This window comes from Microcaecilia unicolor, chromosome 1 (assembly GCF_901765095.1).
Source record: "Microcaecilia unicolor chromosome 1, aMicUni1.1, whole genome shotgun sequence".
Classification (NCBI taxonomy): Eukaryota; Metazoa; Chordata; class Amphibia; order Gymnophiona; family Siphonopidae; genus Microcaecilia; species Microcaecilia unicolor.
The window spans coordinates 339,610,890-339,629,909 of record NC_044031.1 but is presented as its reverse complement, the minus strand read 5'-3'; the positions used below and the strand labels follow the sequence as shown (position 1 = coordinate 339,629,909).

The window sequence follows — 19,020 nt, the reverse complement described above, 5'->3', positions numbered from 1 at the left end:
GGCAGGGATTCTATTCCAGGTACTTCCTTGTACAGAAAAAGACAGGGGGGATGCGTCCCATCCTAGACCTAAGAGCCCTGAATAAATTCCTAGATCGAGAAACGTTAAGGATGGTTTCCCTAGGCACCCTTCTTCCTATGATGCAGAAAAACGATTGGCTATGCTTCCTGGACTTAAAGGATGCATACACTCATATCCCGATACTTCCAGCTTACAGGGTCCTAGGGTGTGGTATCTTTCATATAAATGTAGCACTAGTTAGATGTACTGAGTATTGTCCCAGGGTCCAGAGGCTCCGTGGTTCTGGGAACTGTGGTAGTGATTGGAGGTGGGAAGCTGGGAAGAGACAGCTGTGTTGCTGGGGCAGGTAGGTGGTCGAGCAGGCGGAAGGCGTTTGGGGTTGCAGAACGACAGTCATCGCATTCTCACAGAAACATCTGGAATAGTGGTGGTGCCACTCCAAACAGCTTGATGTGCCACATTGGAAAAACATGATTTATATTGATGTGAGGGTCTCCTGTTATGAATTTTTATCTTTAAGTAAATACTGGACCTACTAGTGAGGCGTTTTGGTCTTTATGGCTTCCTAGGTTGTGCTTAGTATGTCAGTCCCTTTAATTTGATAATCTTTATTGCAATTGAGGCACTGGTATTTTCCTTAGTGAAGCACCATTCTAATATAGTTAGGTGTTTTATATTGGTGTCTCAGGGCAAGAGGCTCTGTTTTCTAAGTATAGTAGTAGTATATCAGTCCCTCTGACTTAGATAAACTTTATTGCAAATGAGACACTGGTATTTTCATTATTGAAGTACTACTACAACTACTACTATTTATCATTACCTTTCTAGGTGCCGTCTGTTGGGCCCGAGCCATGCCTTGCCGCATTTTTTTCTCCCCTAGATGTCCGTTGCTTGATTGCACAGCTCGGCCACGTTCTCCAGACTTTGGGCTTCCGCAGCGTACATTGTCTGTTGTTCCGCCAGTCTCGCGCTTAAAACTTGGCTCCCGCATGCATTCGCGACTCAACCCGGCCAGGAGCCACCCGTTTCTCCACCCTACACAGTTCTCGGGGCTCGGAACTCCCGTGAGCAGTCGCGTCATGCGCTGGTTGGGGCCTGCCGCTGATCTCCCGTTCTACCCTTGGCGGCAATCTCCCAACAGGCTGCTGCCACAAGCGTCGCGGCGGTTCCGGTAGGGTGAGTTCACTGTCAGTACTTGGCATTCGGTGGCAGCTTCATGATTCAGCAGTGCCTGAGGTGATGGAGGTCGCCTTCGGTTCTCGGCAAAGGCCTACCTCGGCGGGCCGCCCGCATTGGGTTCTGGTCTACACTCGTCCTCATTCAGCGCTCGGCGGCAGCTGTCTGCTTCAGCAGTAATTGAGGCTCTGGTTTTGGGCAGGGTGGTAGTCGCCTTCGGTCCTCGGTGAGACGTCCGCGGGGTTGCCGGTCTACCCTCATACTCACTCTTGCCTTTGAGAGGAGAACTCCCGCGAGGGGCACCGTGAGGCTCCAATTCACCCTTGGCGAGTCGTTTGCGGTGGCTCTGGGCCACCCTCGTACTCTCCTCTATCTTTGAGGCAAGATCTTCATGCGAGGGGCCGATCTCCGACCCGGGATGCCAGAACTGGTAGTTCTCGAGCCCTCTAGGCAGCGGCCATCTTACATCATATAGTAATAGATGCTTGACTTTATTTTCTAATTTTTTAAGAACTGGACAGGCTGAAGATAGGACCTGAAGTGGTGAACTGGATTAGGAACTGGTTGACGGACAGACGCCAGAGGGTGGTGGTAAATGGAATTCGCTCGGAGGAGGGAAAGGTGAGTAGTGGAGTGCCTCAGGGATCGGTGCTGGGGCCGATTCTGTTCAATATATTTGTGAATGACATTGCCGAAGAATTAGAAGGTAAAGTTTGCCTATTTGCGGATGATACTAAGATCTGTAACAGAGTGGACACCCGGGAGGGAATGGAAAACATGAAGAAGGATCTGAGGAAGCTAGAAGAATGGTCTAAGGTTTGGCAATTAAAATTCAATGTGAAGAAATGCAAAGTGATGCACTTAGGGAATAGAAATCCATGGGAGACGTATGTGTTAGGCGGGGAGAGTCTGATAGGTAAGGACGGAGAGAGGGATCTTGGGGTGATAGTATCTGAAGATTTGAAGGCAACGAAACAGTGTGACAAGGCGGTGGCCGTAGCTAGAAGGTTGTTAGGCTGTATAGAGAGAGGTGTGACCAGCAGAAGAAAGGGGGTGTTGATGCCCCTGTATAAGTCATTGGTGAGGCCCCACCTAGAGTATTGTGTTCAGTTTTGGAGGCCGTATCTTGCTAAGGATATAAAAAGAATTGAAGCGGTGCAAAGAAAAGCTACAAGAATGGTATGGGATTTGCGTTACAAGACGTATGAGGAGAGACTTGCTGAACTAAACATGTATACTCTGGAGGAAAGAAGAAACAGGGGTGATATGATACAGATGTTCAAATATTTGAAAGGTATTAATCCGCAAATGAACCTTTTCCGGAGATGCGAAGGCGGTAGAATGAGAGGACATGAAATGAGATTGAAGGGGGGCAGACTCAAGAAAAATGTCAGGTATATTTTTTCACGGAGAGAGTAGTGGATGCTTGAAATGCCCTCCTGCGGGAGGTGGTGGAAATGAAAACGGTAACGGAATTCAAACATACGTGGGATAAGCATAAAGGAATCCTGTTCAGAAGGAATGGATCCTCAGGAGCTTAGTCGAGATCGGGTGGCAGAGCCGGTGGTTGGGAGGCAGGGATAGTGCTGGGCAGACTTATACGGTCTGTGCCAGAGCCGGTGGTTGGGAGGTGGGGATAGTGCTGGGCAGACTTATACGGTCTGTGCCAGAGCCGGTGGTTGGGAGGCAGGGATAGTGCTGGGCAGACTTATACGGTCTGTGCCCTGAAGAGCACAGGTACAAATCAAAGTGGGGTATTTATTTTATTTTATTTTATTTATTTATTGCATTTGTATCCCACATTTTCCCACCTATTTGCAGTCTCAGTGTGGCTTACATAGTATTGTTAACATGGTTATTCCAGTATGTTAGGTACAATTAGTATTGTGTAGGGATTAGTTAAGGGAAGACAGGAAGGGATTTAATAGGGTATTTATAGCAGGTGTGCTTTCATAGCTGAATGGGTTGATGTAGTGGATTAGTGTGGCTGTAAGTTCTCAATATAGGCTTTGTTAAAGAAATATGTTTTCAGTGTTTTGCGAAAGATAGTTATTTTGTCAATTAGGTTCACAAGATTAAACTTGAATTCTCAACCAAATCACCTCCACCTCTCCTTCCCTTAGTGCATTCCCTCAACCCTCCAACTCCTGCCTCCTTTTCTTCCTTTTCTGAAATCACTGAAGAGGAAACTGCATATCTTCTTTCCTCCTCGAAACTATCTGATTCTATTCCCACCCATCTACTTAACACTATCTCTCCTACTGTCATCCCTTTTATCTGTTATATCCTCAATCTTTCACTTTCCACTACGACTGTTCCTGATGTCTTCAAGCATGCTGTAGTCACACCACTCCTTAAAAAACCTTCATTGGACCCTACCTGTCCTTCCAACTATTGCCCCATCTCCCTCCTCCCTTTCTTATGAACCTCTCCACAGAAATGTCTTGTAACACTTGCTTGCTATACTAATATCATGCTTTTTTACTATCATGCTACCCAAGATCCTTTTGTAATAATAAATGTTTATTTCTTATACTTCTCCACCATTCATGATGTATTGTAAGCCACATTGAGCCTGCAAAGAGGTGGGAAAATGTGGGATACAAATGCAATAAATAAATAAATTATTTTCAGGTTTGAGGGTAATGCATTCCATACCTGTGTGCTCATGTAAGAGAAGGTGGTGGCGTGCATCAGCTTGTATTTTAGTCCTTTACAGCTGGGGAAGTGCAGGTTGAGAAATTTGTGAGATGATCTGGTGGCATTTCTGGGAGGTAGGTCCACGAGGTTTAGCATGTAAGATGGGGCATCTGCGTGAATAATTTTGTGTACAATCGTGCAAATCTTGACTGCAATGCGTTCCTTAAGTGGGAGCCAGTGAAGTTTCTCTCTTAAGGGTTTTGCACTTTCATATTTATTTTTTCCAAATATGAGTCTGGCGGCAGTATTCTGGGCACTTTGGAGTTTTTTGATAGTTTGTTCTTTGTAGCCAGCGTACAGTGCTTTGCAGTAGTCCAGGTGACTTATTACCATTGACTGTACCAGGGTATGGAAGATGTATCTCTGGAAGAAAGGTTTTACTCTTTTGAGTTTCCACATGGAGTAGAACATATTTTTCGTAGTGTTTTTTACGTGGGTATCAAGAGTAAGGTTTTGGTCAATGGTGACTCCAAGAATCTTCAAGTTTTGTGAAACAGGAAGAGAACAGTATGGTGTGATTATGGTGGAGAAGTTTTTTGTGTTATATTGTGAGGTAAGTACGAGACATGGTTTTTTTTCTGCATTAAGTTTTAGTTGGAATGCATCAGCCCAGGTATGCATTATTTGGAGGCTTTGATTGATCTCGTTAGTGATTTCTTTTAGATCATGTTTGAACGAGATGTAAATTGTGACGTCATCTGCATATATGTAGGGGTTGAGATTTTGATTGGCTAGAAGTTTGGCTAATGCTATCATCATTAGGTTGAATAAGGTTGGTGAGAGGGGGGATCCTTGGGGAACTCCACATTCAGGTGTCCATGGGAGTGATCTGTCCACGTTCGCTGTTACTTGATTTGATCTTGGGGTTAAGAATCCTTTGAACCATTTGAGAACTGTTCCTCCTACTCCGAAGTATTCTAGTATATGTAGTAGTATTTTATGATTAACCATGTCAAAGGTGCTGGACATGTCGAATTGTAGGAGGAGTATGTTGTTACCAGTTGCAATTGCTTGTTTAAATGAGTTTATTGCAGACACTAGAACAGTTTCGGTGCTGTGATTTGACCGAAATCCTGATTGAGACTCGTGCAGTATTGAGTGCTTATCTAGGTATTCAAAGTTGTTTCGTCACTATGCCTTCCATGAGTTTGGTTATAAGTGGAATAGATGCTACTTGGTTAGGTCCATTGTGTTTTTCTTAGTGTCTTTCGGTAGCGGAGTAAGTAGGATGTTTCCTTTATCCGTGGGAAAGAGCCCATTTTGGAGTCTGTAGTTTACGTGGTTCTTGAGGTCTGTTTTAAATTGTTTGGGTGCGGATCTTATTATACTATTAGGGCAAATGTCTAATTTGCATTGTGATTTGGCATATTTTCCGAGCCAATGTGAGATTTCATTTGATGAAAGCTTGTCAAAGCTGGTCCAAGATCGGTCTGCTGGGTATTCCCCGGGTTTTGGGTCTAGACATTCAAGGATATTTGTGTAATCCGTTATATTGGTAGGTATCATGAGTCGGAGCGTTATGATTTTTTTCCTTGAAGTAATTTGCAAGATTAGTTGCTGATGGAGTATCAGTGTTGTTGGAGGTGACCGTATTAGTGTTTAGGAGATTGTTTACAAGTGAGAAGAGTTTATGTGTTTCCTTGTAGTTTGGTCCTATTTTGGTTTTGTAATACATCCTTTTAGGTTTTCTGATAGTGTATTTGTATTTTCTTTGTAGTTGTTTCCAGTCTTTGAGTGCATTTTCGTCTTTTTTCTTTCTCCATGCTCTTTCTAGTCTTCTGACTTGGGTTTTTAGTTCTTTCAGTTCTTCGTTAAACCATGGTATTGAGTTTTTTCTATGTGAGGTTCTGGTTTGGAGTGGTGCTATATTATCTAGTATTGTTCTGCATCTGTTATCCCATTCTTGAAGAAATTGGGATGAGTCTGTAGGTGTTGTCCAATCGTCGGTGTATACTTTTTGCCAGAATTTTAGTGGGTCTATTTTGCCTCTCGTAGTGTATGTTGTTTTTGTTTTTGTTGTGTTTTTTTTGTTATCCATTGGAGTGACAGGTTTGCACTGTAGTGATTAGACCACAGTCTGGCTGTCCATTTTGTGTCTGTTAGTGTGAGATTTGGTTCTGATGAGAATTTGTGGGTGATGATATCTAGTGTATGTCCTTTGTTATGAGTGGGTTGTATGTTTGGCCAGTGGAGCTCCCATAGTTGGAGGAAGTCTTTGCATTCGAGTACATTGCTTGAGTTAGTGTCTTCCAGGTGAAGGTTGATATCTCCTGCTATAAGAAGGTTCTGGGTGGAAACACAAGTATTCGATATGAAATCCAGAAAGTGCGTTTGTGAGTTTTGCCAGTTGCCCGGTGGTCTGTAAAATAAGTTTAGGTTTAGGTGATCACGTAGGTTGGGGTGATTGATTCTGACTGAGGCTATTTCGAGTTGGGGAAGAATAGATTCTGCTGTTGTTGTGACTGTGAATTGAGATTTATATATTTTTGCTATTCCTCCTCCTCTTTTTCCTTCTCTTGTCCAGTGGGTAATTTTGTATCCTGGAGGACAGAGCTCTAAGATTATTGGATCTTTGGGATCATGGATCCAAGTTTCACTAATAAGTAGGAAATCAAAATGGTCAGTTGTAATCCAGTCGGTTAGTATCGAGGTTTTATTGACTGCCGATCTGGCATTGATGTTTCCTATTTGTATTTGTTGGTAGTGTTCAGTCATGTTTGAGGTAGTGGTAATTTTTATCAGTTGTCTTTCTTCTTGGCGTATAAGTTTGTTATGTCCTTTCATTCCTTTCTGTTGATGATGACCGTGGTTGGTGGTTTTTTCGTGGCATTGTTTAGTTTTTTGGATAGGCATGTTTTGTATATGTTGTGTGATTGGTTTGCGAGTTGTGGGGGTAGTGATGCTTGTGTTAGGGGTTGTGGTTGTGTGATAGGTTAGTGAGAGATAGTAGGTGATTAGGAATATTAATTTGTTGGGGATCATATCAGTGTTAGTTTAGGGTTGTTTGGCAATTTACAGTTTAATATGCAGTGTGAGATGTGAGATGCCTAATAAGCATTTAGAAGGTATTTAGTAGGTAATGAAACATGCTGCAATCCGGTACTATGAGATACACGGTAAGCATTCGACCGATGTTTGAATTACAGTTTTAGATGCAGTATTATGCGTTATTATGATATGAGACGCCTAAGCATTACAGATCTTGCTTCAATGGAATGCTATGGAAGAGTCCAGAAGGGGTCTAAAAGAGGTTCAATTAAACATATGTAAAATGCATTTAGCTTACAGTTTTAGATGCAATATTATGATATTTAACCAACATTTAGATTACAGTTTTTTAGCTGCATTATGATGTTATGAAATGGTTAATAAGCAATTAAAAGGCATTACAGATCTTGTTTCATTAGAATGCTATGGAATACCTGGCAAACATTTAAAGACATTTAAATTACAGTTTTAGATGCAATGTTGTGATATGAGAAGTCTACTAAGCAGTTAGAAGCGTTACAGATATTGCTTCCGTGTAATGCTATGGATAGCCTAGCAAATCTAGCAAACATTTACAGTTTTACTTTGCAATCTGCGGCGATTATTTCCATTCGTCTGGACCTGGTGAGGGTATACACAAAAAGTAGCACACATGAGTTATCTTGTTGGGCAGACTGGATGGACTGTGCAGGTCTTTTTCTGCCGTCACCCACTATGTTACTATGTTACTATTCGTTCAGCCAATGTTAAAGTCTTACAGTTCTGCTGCTGCGATGACCCCAGTGTACACTCTAACAACATTTTTTCGCTTATTCTGCCTGTGGCAGTTAAAGGGGCAGTAAATTTGAAATTTCGTTGGTTGTCAAGCGCCAATTGGCTTCCATATTCCATCCGCGTGCTTATGCGGAGTCTTTCCTGCAGAGGAGTGGTCTTAAACCATGCATATAAGCGAATCTTGCACTTACCAGTAGTGCGCTAAACTGAAGTTTGTCACCATAGAAATTGATGGTGCCAAAAACGGGACCGAAGTATGGCATGCAGTTAAACAGAGCATTCACTTATCCGACATGCATTTAAATCTCACGTCACCTCCATCTGCTCGCCATAACAGAAACCTGGCTCTGCCCTGATGACTCTGCTTCAGTCGCAGCCCTGTGCCATGGCGGTTATCTATTTTCACATACTCCTCGCCCTGCTGGCCGTGGGGGCGGTGTTGGACTACTTCTCTCTCCCTCCTCCAGATTTCAACCCCTTCTTCCACCTCAATCTCACTGTTTTTCCTCCTTTGAAGTCCACTCTATCCGCCTTTTCTCTCCTCTGCCTCTTCGAATAGCGGTCATTTATCGTCCCCCTGATAAGTCCCTTTCATCCTTTCTCAGTGACTTTGATGCCTGGCTTGCCTTCTTCCATGATCCTTCCTCCCCCTCTCTCATCCTTGGTGACTTTAATATTCCTGCTAATGATCCTTCCAACTCTTATATTTCCAAGTTACTCGCTTTAACGTCGTCCTTTAATCTCCAACTATGCTCCACCTCCCCCACTCATCAAAATGGTCACTGTCTTGATCTCATCTTCTCTTCCAACTGTTCACCTTCTAGTTTCCTTGCCTCTGATCATCCCTCCTCTGATCACCATCTTATAACTTTCACACTTAAATCTCCTCCCTCCCAGTCCCGTCCTATCCTATCTAATTTATCTAGGAATCTTCACGATATTGACCCTTCATCTCTATCCTCCCATGTTTCAAACCTCCTCTCTACTGTGGCACCATCCACGTCTGTCAACGAGGCTGTTTCTTCTTACAACAATACTCTATCCTCTGCCTTAGACACTCTTGCACCTTTGATGACCCGCCCTGTAAGGCGTACAAAACCCCAACCTTGGCTGACTTCTAATATCCGCTACCTACGTTCCTGTACCCGCTCCGCCGAACGCCTCTGGCGGAAATCTCGGGCCCTCGCTGATTTCTTACACTTTAAGTTCATGCTGACCTCCTTCCAATCTGCTCTTTTACGTGCCAAACAGGATTATTATATCCAACTGACCAACTCTCTTGGCTCTAATCCTCGACTTCTCTTCACCACATTGAACTCTCTCCTCAAGGTGCCCCCTCCCCCAACTCCCCCTTCATTATCTCCTCAGACCCTTGCTGAATTCTTTCACGACAAGGTTCAAAAGATAAACCTTGCTTTCTCTACCTCACCAGCTCTCCCTCCACTAGTCCGTTCCCCTCTCTCTCTTTCCCCTCATTCCCTTTTCTCCTTTCCTGAAGTTACTATTGAGGAAACTACACTTCTCCTTTCTTCCTCAAAATGTACCACCTGTTCCTCTGATCCCATTCCCACCCACCTTCTTAATGCCATCTCTCCTACTCTTATTCCTTTTATCTGTCACATTCTCAACCTCTCAATTTCCACTGCGACTGTCCCTGCTGCCTTTAAACATGCTGTGGTCACACCTCTCCTTAAGAAGCCTTCACTTGACCCTACTTGTCCCTCTAATTACCGACCCATCTCCCTCCTTCCTTTTCTCTCCAAATTACTTGAGCGTGCTGTTCACCGCCGCTGCCTTGATTTTCTCTCCTCACATGCTATTCTTGACCCATTACAATCTGGTTTTCGCCCTCTCCACTCAACCGAAACTGCGCTTACTGAAGTCTCCAATGACCTATTACTGGCTAAATCCAGAGGTCAATATTCCATCCTCATTCTTCTTGATCTTTCCGCTGCTTTTGACACTGTCGATCACAGCATACGTCTCGATACCCTGTCCTCACTTGGATTCCAGGGCTCTGTCCTTTCCTGGTTCTCTTCCTACCTCTCCCTCCGCACCTTTAGTGTTCACTCTGGTGGATCCTCTTCTACTTCTATCCCTCTGCCTGTCGGCGTACCTCAGGGTTCTGTTCTTGGTCCCCTCCTCTTTTCTATCTACACTTCTTCCCTTGGTTCATTAATCTCATCCCATGGCTTTTCCTACCATCTCTATGCTGATGACTCCCAAATCTACCTTTCTACCCCTGATATCTCACCTTGCATCCAAACCAAAGTTTCAGCGTGCTTGTCTGACATTGCTATCTGGATGTCTCAACGCCACCTGAAATTAAATATGACCAAAACCGAGCTTCTCATTTTGCCCCCCAAACCCACCTCCCCGCCCCCCCCCCCCCCCCCCCCCGTTTTCTATTTCTGTTGATGGCTCTCTCATTCTCCCTGTCTCCTCAGCTCGAAACCTTGGGGTCATCTTTGACTCTTCTCTCTCCTTCTCTGCTCATATCCAGCAGACCGCCAAGACCTGTCGTTTCTTTCTTTACAACATTCGTAAAATCCGCCCCTTTCTTTCCGAGCACTCTACCAAAACCCTCATCCATACCCTTGTCACCTCTCGTTTAGACTACTGCAATCTGCTTCTTGCTGGCCTCCCACTTAGTCACCTCTCCCCTCTCCAGTCGGTTCAAAACTCTGCTGCCCGTCTCATCTTCCGCCAGGGTCGCTTTACTCATACTACCCCTCTCCTCAAGACCCTTCACTGGCTCCCTATCCGTTTTCGCATCCTGTTCAAACTTCTTCTACTAACCTATAAATGTATTCACTCTGCTGCTCCCCAGTATCTCTCCACACTCGTCCTTCCCTACACCCCTTCCCGTGCACTCCGCTCCATGGATAAATCCTTCTTATCTGTTCCCTTCTCCACTACTGCCAACTCCAGACTTCGCGCCTTCTGTCTCGCTGCACCCTACGCCTGGAATAAACTTCCTGAGCCCCTACGTCTTGCCCCATCCTTGGCCACCTTTAAATCTAGACTGAAAGCCCACCTCTTTAACATTGCTTTTGACCCGTAACCACTTGTAACCACTCGCCCCCACCTACCCTCCTCTTTTCCTTCCCGTTCACATTAATTGATTTGGTTTGCTTACTTTATTTATTTTTTGTCTATTAGATTGTAAGCTCTTTGAGCAGGGACTGTCTTTCTTCTATGTTTGTGCAGCGCTGCGTATGCCTTGTAGCGCTATAGAAATGCTAAATAGTAGTAGTAGTAGTAAATGGAGTGCACTGTATTTCCTGATTTACAGAGTCCCAGAAATGCCGGAGGCAGTTTCTGTTGATGTGCCCCGAGGTTCTTCAGTTGGGGGCCACTTTTCATCTGAAGTTTCCTTGAAAGTGTATTGCTTCTTTGGCTTTTCTGTACAAATGGTTTTGCTTGATTTGTTTTGAATAATTGCATAAATAAAAAAAAAAACATGCACATGTTAAATGGGAAAACTATGCATCTAAACATCGAATTCAATTCATGCATGTAGTTTTCTCAAAGCTAATATTCAAAGGGAAGAGCTTTCCTTTTCTGAATCTGGGTAAAGTCTAAAAATTGCTTTCATGCTGTTTTCCAGGTCAGGCAAGTAAATATAGTTCCAAAGACACTGTACTGAGCTGTAGCCTAATAAAATTTTGCTCTCGCATAATAAAGTTATAATCTGCCCTGCTTCCATATTTTTGTTTTGAAAACTTCTGAGCCTCCTGTCCAATACCTTAAGTAGTGATTTAAAGTATAACATTTCTGCAAAACCAAGTCAGGTAAAGCACTCCACTTTACAGTTGTTGGGGCAGGAGCTAACTGATTTCCTACGTTGAGGGCAGAGTATTCTGTAAGAGGAAAGACTGTAGAATAATTACATTGAGGAATGTGATCTCAGATGGTTATGAGCCAGTTTTCATAAAACAGGGAGGGGGGGGGGGGTCCACTGTATTTGGTCTATGTCACGAAACACCTAGCCACTCGCCTGGAGTTACTCCATGGCCACTTAGAGGGTCTGTCCCCAGCACAGCTCAGGGCCGCTTGCACCTGCCGCTGGTGCTCTACACTAGCACCCTCCTCCCACCGACTGGGTCACAACTGCCTCCGGGTGAGTCTCCCACTTTCAAATTATCCCCAGTGATTTCTAGGTCACTGGAGCCACACTCCCACTGGTCCCACAGTTCCCAGAAAGCACTCACAGACCCAACACACAAACCACCAGGATTCTTTATCAGGCAAACTAGGTCTACCATACATCCGGCTTTATCTGGACATGTTCTCTTCTTGAGGACATGGCCGGGCATCCGGGTGAGTTTTGCCAGCCTGCCTGCTTGTCCGGATTTGCGGACGATCGAGCAGGCTGGTGGGCGGATGGGCTGGCGGGCCTAAGGTTGTCCTATCCTTCCCTCCCCTCCTTTATCTTACTGTAGTGCCCTGGTGGTCTAGTGACCTCTTTGGGGCAGGAAAGAGCTGACTTGCTGCTTCAAAATGGCTGCCGAGAGTTCAAGTGGCGGCCTAGTGAGACTTCTGCAGAAGTCTTGAAAGGTCACTGCTTGAACTCTTGGCAGCAATTTTGAATCAGCGCCGGGATAGGAGGCAGCAAGACAGCCTGCAGTCGCGCAGGCCAGGAAAGCGGGGGCTCTTTCCAGCCCCGAAAAGTCACTAGACCACCAGGGCACTACAGTAAGGTAAAGGAGGGGAGGGGAAGATAGGACACCCTTAGGGGGAATCACAGGGGGCGGGGTATGTGTCCTCTTTTTCTTTAGGGCAAATATAGTAACCCTAGTCCAGACAAACAGGGCGAACAATTATGTTTATTCTCTTAAAAAATATTAACAGTGGAACAAAATACTGAAGTTGGCAAACAATAACAAGTAACTGAAATAGGAATCAATCATAACACTAACTAAACACTTGCGTACTTCCTAGAAAGTACCTGGGGAGATCAGGGCATATATCTGTTCTCAGAGCTTCAGCAAAAGGGATTTCTCTTTCCTTCTCACATGCTGAAACTGAAGCAGTAGCCAGCATCTGCTGGGTAATTTCAAAATTCTAGGCCAGTCAGAGCCCAGAACAGTCAGGTTTCAAATAAAAACTGGTTACATCATTACAGGCACTTCCTGTTATCTGTGCACCAAATAAAAGAAAGAGAAGTCAGTCCTCTGTAACAACTTTAAGTATAAACATGCACCGTGTGCTGGCCAAACAGGAGAAATGCACTTCAGCCATAAGACAGGAAAATACCCAATACATTTTACAGGCTTAAAATACACTGTTTCTTCACTATATATTTTTTTCTTCTTTTTTCTTGTGTTAGGTCCTTTCTTTGATGAGAGTTCAAGCTGTCAGAGGTTTCACTTCATGCCAAGATTTGTGAGGTTTCTTCCAGGTAAGTCTTTTTATTTCTGGCTGGGTGGTAAGACACAGTTCTGAGCTACATCCCTCGTTCTTCTCATATAGATGTGGCATGTCAGATCCGTTTTGGCAAACTGTTCTGAATACATACCTTTCCTTAGAAAGTGGGGTTTTTATCATTTTTAAATTGAGTTCATGGTAGTTAAGTATTTATTTTTTAGTTGGTGGGGGGAAGAGTTATTACTTTAATACAGCACTACACAAATGTCTGCTGCCTGGTTAAATGTGATGGTGGATAGTTTTTTTTTTTTTTTTTTTTTTGGGGGGGGGGGGGGGGTGTCATTTGCCCAGAGTTACAGAGCCCTTTACTTCCACCTCAAAAGCTCAACCAGCTCCACAAGTTATTACCATCTGAAAAGCATTTGATAATCCACATAAAAAGTCAGTGGCTCAGTCTATTTCCCATTGGATGGATGTCTGCATCGCTACTACTACTACTTATTTCTATAGCGCTACAAGACATATGCAGCGCTGTACACCATACACAAAAGAAGACAGTCCCTGCTCAAAGAGCTTACAATCTAGATAAGACAGGCAGACAGACAGAACAATTAAGGGTAAGGGAATAAAGTGGTGCGGATAAAAGGACAGGGCAAGTGAGCAGTGGTTAGCTGAAGCCAACATCACAGTGTGGCACCATAGTTTTCATTCTTGGCAGAATTACGTTTTTGCCCCATCAGATGCCCCCTTCCTAGCCATGGATAAGTCACACTAGCAGGGCAGGGTTACAAGGGCATGCACCGTTACCTATTCTGTGTTTGAATGGAAGGTTTTTACTGGGGCTGTTAATCTGGTATCTTTCACAAGCACTGAGTTCACTAGAACATGTAGCAATATAGGATTCTTCCTTTAGAATAATTACTTCTAGAAACAAAAGAAACAGTTAGCTTTACAGTCCTTGTAGAGCTAGTCTCCTGTAGAACAGTTTTGAGTGAAAGTGTTTCCTTATTGTCCCACCTGACCCATCCAGATGCTTGGATTTGGTTTGGGCTGTCCAGCCAGCAAATGGAGACTAAGAACTGTGGCTGTGCTGCCATTGCTTAAGAACTCTGTTCAACTCCCTGGCCAGTCAGTATTTCTCAGTCTCCAGCAGGTGGTAGGCTTCACAAAACAGCATCTGGTGGTCTGGTAGGACTTTATTTCTATTTCCTTGGTTAGTCATATTAAACAGACAAAAAAAAAAGACTTTAGGGGTGTCATTTGAAGCTCCCAGGTTCCTTCCCCCTTTCTCTGACCGACCCTTTTCTTAAGAGGATAGAGTTTTCTTGTTCCTTGGACTTTTCCCTTGGGATAAAACCTTGAGTGCCTGAACTTAATTGCTGCCTAACAAACAGTTTGACTAGCAGGTGCCTGTATCAGTGCTTCTTTGGTCTGTACTTACAATATTTAACTATCACTGTGGTTTACCTGAAGAAAAAAAAAGGCTGCTCTGAAAAGCCTTTTGATTTTGACTCCATTAGTTTTCTGTGTCAGATTAGCCTTCTTGCAGGGTCGTTGGTATGTTTTCAGTATAGCATTGCTACAGGATAAAAATAAGAGTTCTTCTCTTTCTGGGACATGAAGGTTGGCTACAGTGGCGGATAAGAAAATGCCAACAGTGTGAAGAGAAAGCTGCAGTTTCCTTTTCTCTCATTGCTGAAGACAGCTGGATAAGCAGTGCTCTGTTCTGCTTTCTCTAGCTGAACACAGTCAGCAGTGAATGTGGCTGAAGCAGCAGCAGCAGACCCAGTTTGTGTCGGAAGCACCGTCATGTTTGCAGAACTTTTGGTGTTTGCTGTCAGAGATGAGCCTCTTCATTTCTCTCCCTCTCCTCTGGCAGTGACAGATCCTTCTCTTGAGAGTAGGTTGCAGGATTTTAATGATTTATTTTAATTTCTTATATACTGCATTGAAGCTACTGAAGTGGTGTACATTCAGGTACAGTAGGTGTTTTTCTGAGTATGTACCTGAGAGAATGGAGTTTATGGCCAAAATTTCTTGCCTGAATTTATTCTCTTGTTGCGCAGAAACTTTTGTATGGGCAGCAGTTTACCCTTTATTACTTTTGCTTCTTCTCTTAATATAGCTGTTAATCAGCTCAGGTTGGAAAGGGTAGTACATCAAGATGATAGGCTTTCTGTAGTCTCTGGAGCAGAGGAAAAGCTAGATTTCAATTCAGCAGAGCGGCAGTTAGAGCTAGAGGAGGACATTCTCTCTGAGGGGGATGAAGGTCCACAGGGAGGGGAATCTTCTACGGTCCATATTTTTGGAGTTGGTTACTTTAATTCCCCTTTAAGTATTTTGGTGTCACGTATGTGAATGTTTCCTTGGCTATGCTCACCTCGCCCTCTGGTGGCCAGAACCGGTGGCTGCTATGAACTGTCACACGTTCCATACTTCAGCCCAGTCCGGTCCGGATCTTCCAGGCTGCCAGACTTTCTTTTCTTGTTTGGGCCTGAACAGCACCCGTAGCTGCCTTGTGATTCCTGCAGCTGAGCCTCAGCAGCTGATGGGCTTTATTAATCACCTGGAAACTTCTGTGTTTGCCTTTGCATCGTCTAAGGTCCCTGGTATGTTGGTGCTTTGTGGCACTTCTGCCTAGTCTGGTTTCTTGTTAGAGTTTCTTGTCCAGTTCTAGTTAGTCTGTGTGTAGTTTAGCTTAGGTTTATTGCTTATTTTCCTAGTCTTATTTCTGGTCTGTCTTCCTGGTCTAGTTTCTGTTTGTCTGTGTCTCTTGCTTAGTGGTTGCTCTGCAGCTTTCAGTCCTGTCTCTTGTCTGTCAATATTTGTACCCTGTTTTTCAGTGGCTGCTTGGCAGCTTTCAGTTCCTGTCCTTTAGCTTGTCCATTTTCCTGCCTTGTGTAGTATTGTCTGCCTGTGAGTCTCAGCCCAGTTCCTGCCTTGCTGCCCATGTATATTCCTTTCCCCTCTGACCCTCAGCCCCTGTTCAGCCTAGTTAGTATCCAGTTCCTGCCCTGTCCGGTAAGTCCTGCCGGCCGCCTGCACCCAGGGGCTCAACTCCTGAGGAACGGCGGTCAAGTGCAGGTGAAGTCTAGCTGTTGCTGTCAGAGTTCTGCCTTGTCTCTGGTGTGGGGTGGTTTTGCCTGCCACTGCTGCTCCACAGCAGTGGCCCAAGGGCTCACGAACCTAGTTTCTGCCTTGAAAACCTGACATTTGGTGGATAAGCTTAGTTCTGGTTTCCTGGACCCCCTTTTGGTTGGTATCAGAAAGTCTTTCAAAGTGTTCCCTACCCTTCAGATGATAGATAATATAATTTCTGTGGAATGGGAGGTTCCAGGAGCTAGTTTTCATGTTATGCAGTCTATGAGTAGGCTTTTGCAAGTAGCCTCTCCCCAGTCTGAATGATTCAAGCTGCCTATGGTAGATATGTTGGTTTTGGCTGTGATGAAGGCAACTACTATCCAGATTGAAGGGGATGCAGTGTTGAAGGATCTCCAGGACCACAGGATGAAGTATATTTTGAAGCAAGTGTTTCAAGTCTCTGTATTAGCTTTGTAGGCGGCTGTCTGTGGAAGTTATGTAGCTCAGGCATGTTTTAGATGGTGAGAGTAATGGGTGAAAAAAGCTATGCAGTTGTCATTGGGCTATGATCTAGTTTACTTTTTAAAATTGTAGCATGACCTATTGAGTGGTTGCTTTATATGATTTAATCAGAGCTTTGGCAAAAATGTTTCTCCTTGTAGCTGCTTGGTGCTGCCTATAGTTGAGAAATTGGTCTGCAGATGTTATCTCTAAAATGCATCTCAGTACATTACCTTTTAAAGGAGGTTTGTTTTTAATTGAAAATTTAGAAAAATTGGTTAAAAGTGAAAACTCAGTGGTCGAATCAACCTTCTGGAAGCACAAGCAATCAACTGGAGTTTCATCGTCTACCTCAAGATGAGGCGGTAAGGATTCTCTCCAACAATGTGATGGCAGTAGCCTATGTCACCAAACGAGGACAAATAAGAAGTCAACAAGGGTTAAAAGCAGTGCAGATGTTGCTTTGCTAAAATCTAAATACATCTAGCACTCTCCATCACCCAGTCAAAGAAATTAAAGACCTACTTTTAGTGAAACCGTGCTATGTCTGGACCTTTAATTCATTGGATTCCAAAAACTGTACTATTCTCTGTTTAAAAGCATTTCCATTAACTTACTTGCTACTGAAGTCAGACTTACTGGCCTATATTTCCCAACCTCATCATTTCTCCCAAACTTTATTTTAAATGCGAATACAGTATGCATATAGAATATATCAATAACACATTTTACATCTTATCATCATCCCCCCCTTCCCTTCCCCCCTCCCCCTTCCTTCTCCTGGAGGTCTCCTGCGCTTATAACTTATGTAATTGATATGGCCGTTCTGAGTGTACCCGAGTTTATAAATTGAATCTATAGTGCTGGTGTCACTAGCTGTGGGGCGTCCAATTCGATTCCTGCCTTAGCTCTCCAGGTCTTATATTTGTCCCATACCTTGTGGAATTGTATCATCCGGCCATTCTTCAGTGCTGTTAGCTTTGCCATCTGATACATATAGTCCACTTTATATATAACTTTAACAAGTGGAGGGGCCAACTGTTGTTTCCAGGCCGCAGCAATCGCAATCTTAGCCGTTCCCAAGACCACAGAAGCCAGCTTATGCAATGCAACAGTTATGCCTGGCGGGCGGAACTGCAACAAACAGTGATCCACAGTTCTCGGATACTCGCTGCCCAAGATCTTCAACCTCTTCCTTTCTTACACTTTTTGTGAAGAGGGATCATATATATTTACCTGTGTACTCGTTCTTACTCCACTCCTGCTTGATCTCCTGCGTTCCCTCATTCCTCTCCCCTGTTGACCCCCCTCTCTTCCCCTCCTCTGCTCTCTACTCCATCTTGCATATGACTGATTGTATTGTTCTCTTCCTCCAACGTTGTAAGCCACATAGAGCCTGCCTTGGTGGGATTATGTGGGATATAAATGTTCACAATAAATAAATAAATAAATATATGTCCTTCTCCAGTCCTCCAAGACCCTTCCCGACTCTAGAGAAGCATTGAAAAGGTTAGCCAGCAGAGCCACCAAAACTTCTATTAAATTCCTTCAGTACCTTTGGATATATGCCATCTGGCCCTATCTCTGTGTCCACCTTTAGTTTAGCTAGCTCCTTTCAAACACAGTCCTCTGAAAATTGTTCAGGGATTACCACCCCTTCATTCCTATTTACTACTACTAGTACTACTACTAATAATTTCTATTGTCCTACCAGACATAAGCAGCGCTGTACACATTGTATGCAGGTACTTTTTCTGTCCCTAGAGGGCTCACAATCTTTTGTACCTGGGGCAATGGAGGGTTAAGTGACTTGCCCAAGGTCACAAGGAGCTGTACTGAGAATCAAACCCAGGTTGCCAGAATCAAAGCCCGCTGCACTAACCATTAGACTACTTCTCCATTTGTGTTTGTCTTCTAAGTTCCTGCTGCCGGCCCTTCAGCTGTGAACACAGAACAAAAATCTCTCTTCTTTCTTAGCCTCTACATATTCCTCCCCTTCACATTTGAGTCTCACAGTGCCACTTTTGCATATCCTCCAATCACTAACATATCTAAAAATGTCTTATCCCATGTCTTCCCCCCACCACCACATTATACCATATTGGCTATTTTTTTCTAACATTTGCATCTTTGCTTTTCTGACTACTCTATCAGCTTCTCTTAGCTTTTCCAAATATTGTTGCCTGTTTTCCCCTTTCTGCAATCTCTTGTAGTTCTGAAAAGGTATTTTCAGCTACTACTTTTGAGAACCAAAGCTGCTTTTTTTCCCCTCTTACTTTTATTTACTTTCTTTACAAAAAGGTTTGTTGGCCTTACAGTAGCTCTCATTTTTTCCCACTATTTCTAGGTGTTCCCATCTAGACAATACTTCCTTGAGGTAATACCCCATCTGAACAGAATTATTTAATT

General features: G+C 43.9%; 1 protein-coding gene across 1 annotated transcript in view; it reads left to right on the top strand.

The window, feature by feature from the left end:
* DROSHA (drosha ribonuclease III) overlaps positions 1–19,020 on the top strand; it is a 552,432-nt gene that overhangs the window by 179,897 nt on the left and 353,515 nt on the right. The window contains exon 11 of the mRNA XM_030216759.1: positions 12,992–13,063. Coding sequence (XP_030072619.1) covers positions 12,992–13,063 — 72 coding nt within the window. The remainder of the gene's footprint in view (positions 1–12,991; positions 13,064–19,020) is intronic.